Source organism: Lactuca sativa, chromosome 8 (assembly GCF_002870075.4).
Source record: "Lactuca sativa cultivar Salinas chromosome 8, Lsat_Salinas_v11, whole genome shotgun sequence".
Lineage (NCBI taxonomy): Eukaryota > Viridiplantae > Streptophyta > Magnoliopsida > Asterales > Asteraceae > Lactuca > Lactuca sativa.
The window spans coordinates 50,322,329-50,324,927 of record NC_056630.2 but is presented as its reverse complement, the minus strand read 5'-3'; the positions used below and the strand labels follow the sequence as shown (position 1 = coordinate 50,324,927).

Below are 2,599 nucleotides of genomic sequence, written 5' to 3'. Positions count from 1 at the left end.
TAAGACAAAGCAAATGCATCATGCCAAAAAAATCATGTGGACCTTCAAAATAGTTGTAGAAACTTGAAAGAGCCCATGGGCAAAACTGTCAAAAACCCAAAAACTTTCACGAACATTAAGAATCCGACTCTAAGAACTTCAATGATTATAAAGGATGTTTTAACATAAATTTAACTTTAAGCTTTAGTTCCTAAAAAGAAGAATTGATTACACTCTATTTAAATTACAAAAAAAAATGATTATAATAAGTTACTAATTGAATATAACAATAATAACAAAATCGGAAATTACAAAACCATTTAAAAGAAATAACAAAAATTGATTACACTCCATAGAGCTCACATAACTAAAAAAGAAATAACTTACAACAATCGAAAATTGCCTCCATTAACCAGATTTGTAGAGAGAAGACAAGAACAAATATAACAAGATTTATAGAAAAAACAAAATGTAGACCACAGACCAAAGTTGTGAGAGGAGATCAGAGCTGTTGAATTGCGATTTATACTGCCAAAAGACAACTCAGAATTTGCATCGCTCTAGTGAATCTCCTATTGTCGATTGGTTAAGGGCGTGGGAATAACGAATTGACATGTCTCGATAAAAGTACCAAAATTTAACAACACAAATGATCCATGACCAATGAAAAACAACAATTATACAATCTCATCACAACACCACTTTATTCATAATCCTTTTAACCCCAACTCCACATCTTCAACTAACTTAAATCTACATCAAAACTTGCAATAAAGGAACATGCATGTAAACTAATCGCAAAGTGGTGACAACATATTCAAAAGAATCTATCCATCTCTCTTCAAAAAAACCAAAATCAACATCTTATTTGTGTCTCCTTTAACAATTTTTCATCTTAAGTCACCTGAAACATAGCAACAAAATTACAATGGAAAGAGAAAGATCAAGATTTTATTAAATTTTGGGAAAAGTCAAACCTGGATAAAGGAAACATCTTGGTTTATAGCAACAACTCTGCAATCTGAACAGCATTCAGAGCAGCCCCCTTACGTATTTGATCCCCACAAACAAAAATATCCAACCTTTTTTTTTAACAAAAATACAACAATTACAATCTTTAAAAAAAAAAAAAAAAATCAAATGTTGAAAAGTTTTACAAACCCATAATTTCCATCTTGAGACTCATCCCTACGGATTCTGCCTACTGCAACATCATCTTTATTAGAAACTTCCAAAGGAGTAGGGAAGTGATTGCTAGCTCTATCATCAATCACAACTACACCAGGAGCTTTCTTTAAAATATCTCTTGCTTCATTCTAAATATATAACAGAAATTATCTTTTTAGTTTTTTTTTTTAAATATAATAATGAATTATGATCATAAACAGAAATACCTCATCAAGGGGGCTTGCGAATTGCAGGTTTACACTTTCAGCATGTGCACGCATCACAGGAACTCGTATACAAGTGGCTGTTACTTTGATGTCTTTATCATTCTATATGGTGTAAATCAAAACTCCACATTTAGCAAAAATGGCGTATTGACATATGCTTTAAGGGATATGAAAAACAAGACTTACCCAGATTTTTCTTGTTTCTTTGACTAATTTCATTTCTTCCTCGTTGTATCCATTTGGTAGAACTGGTGCGTTGTGTGAGAATAGATTGAAAGCATACTGCTGTTTGAAGATTTTGCAAGTGGGTCGTTTTCCTTCGAGCACCTTCATTTCAGAAAAGAGAAATCAAATCCACGACACTTGGTATAACTTATAGAATAAAAGATATGCAAGAGAAGAACCTCACGAGTCTGCAGTTCAAGCTCTTCCATGGCCGCAGCACCAGCACCACTAGCAGCCTGGTATGTGCTAACCACCATACGCAATACCTGAAATACTCGTGTAGTTTGAGAAAAAGCATGGCGATATTGATTGGGATACAACTGGTTTAAGGACGAGTGGAATTTCTAACCTTTGCTCGTCGATGAAGAGGAGTGGCAGCCATCAAGCATATAATGGTAGAGCAATTAGGGTTTGCAATCAAAGCCCCTTTACCAGACCCTAGTTTAATATGCGCCATTGCATCCGGGTTGACTTCCGGAATCACCAATGGAACGCCGTCGTCCATACGAAAAGCAGAGCTATTATCCACCACAACCGATCCACAATTCGCAGCAATAGGTCCAAACTCCTTGCTAATTGAACCACCGGCGCTGAACAACGCAATGTCAACGTCTTTAAAGCTGTCAGCGGTTAACTCTTCGACTACATATTCATTGTCTTCAAAGGTGTATTTCTTTCCGGCGGAGCGTTTGCTAGCAAGCATCTTTATGGATCGGTAGGGGAAGGAACGGTCGGAGAGGACGGAGAGAAATTCCTGGCCGACGGCACCGGTGACGCCGACGACGGCAAGGGATGGGGCGTCCTCGCGTAGTGACATACGAACTGAGAATGGGCTGGCCGTAGAAGGAGTAGGTTTGAAATGGGAAAGGGGGAAGGAGGAGGCGGCGGCGCCACCATCGAGGAAGTGGCGGTGAGCGACGGCTGCAGACTGCATTTTTGCCAAAGTAAATGACCGGAGAAATGAAGAGAAGAATTTCCAACCGAGAGCGAGAAAAGAGGCG

The 2,599-nt window shown here is 37.9% G+C and overlaps 1 protein-coding gene across 1 annotated transcript; it reads right to left on the bottom strand.

Annotated features, from left to right (window-relative positions):
• Positions 1-580: 580 nt before the first annotated feature.
• Positions 581-2,599, bottom strand: LOC111904375 (uncharacterized). Its single transcript, XM_023900145.3, has 7 exons — positions 1,948-2,599; positions 1,778-1,864; positions 1,560-1,700; positions 1,374-1,475; positions 1,141-1,295; positions 957-1,061; positions 581-883 (listed from the first exon to the last, which is right to left on the bottom strand). The coding sequence occupies exons 1-6, from the start codon at positions 2,530-2,532 to the stop codon at positions 980-982; spliced, it is 1,152 nt and encodes a 383-aa protein (XP_023755913.1). The 5' UTR covers positions 2,533-2,599; the 3' UTR covers positions 581-883; positions 957-979.

Bases quoted from the DNA above. Each gene is read 5' to 3' on its own strand.
- LOC111904375 (XM_023900145.3), bottom strand. From the start codon at position 2,532: ATGCAGTCTGCAGCCGTCGCTCACCGCCACTTCCTCGATGGTGGCGCC. The intron at 1,476-1,559 runs GTAAGTCTTGTT...TACACCATATAG, and splicing joins AAGAAACAAGAAAAATCTGG to AATGATAAAGACATCAAAGT. The intron at 1,296-1,373 runs GTATTTCTGTTT...TTATATATTTAG, and splicing joins TCGCAAGCCCCCTTGATGAG to AATGAAGCAAGAGATATTTT.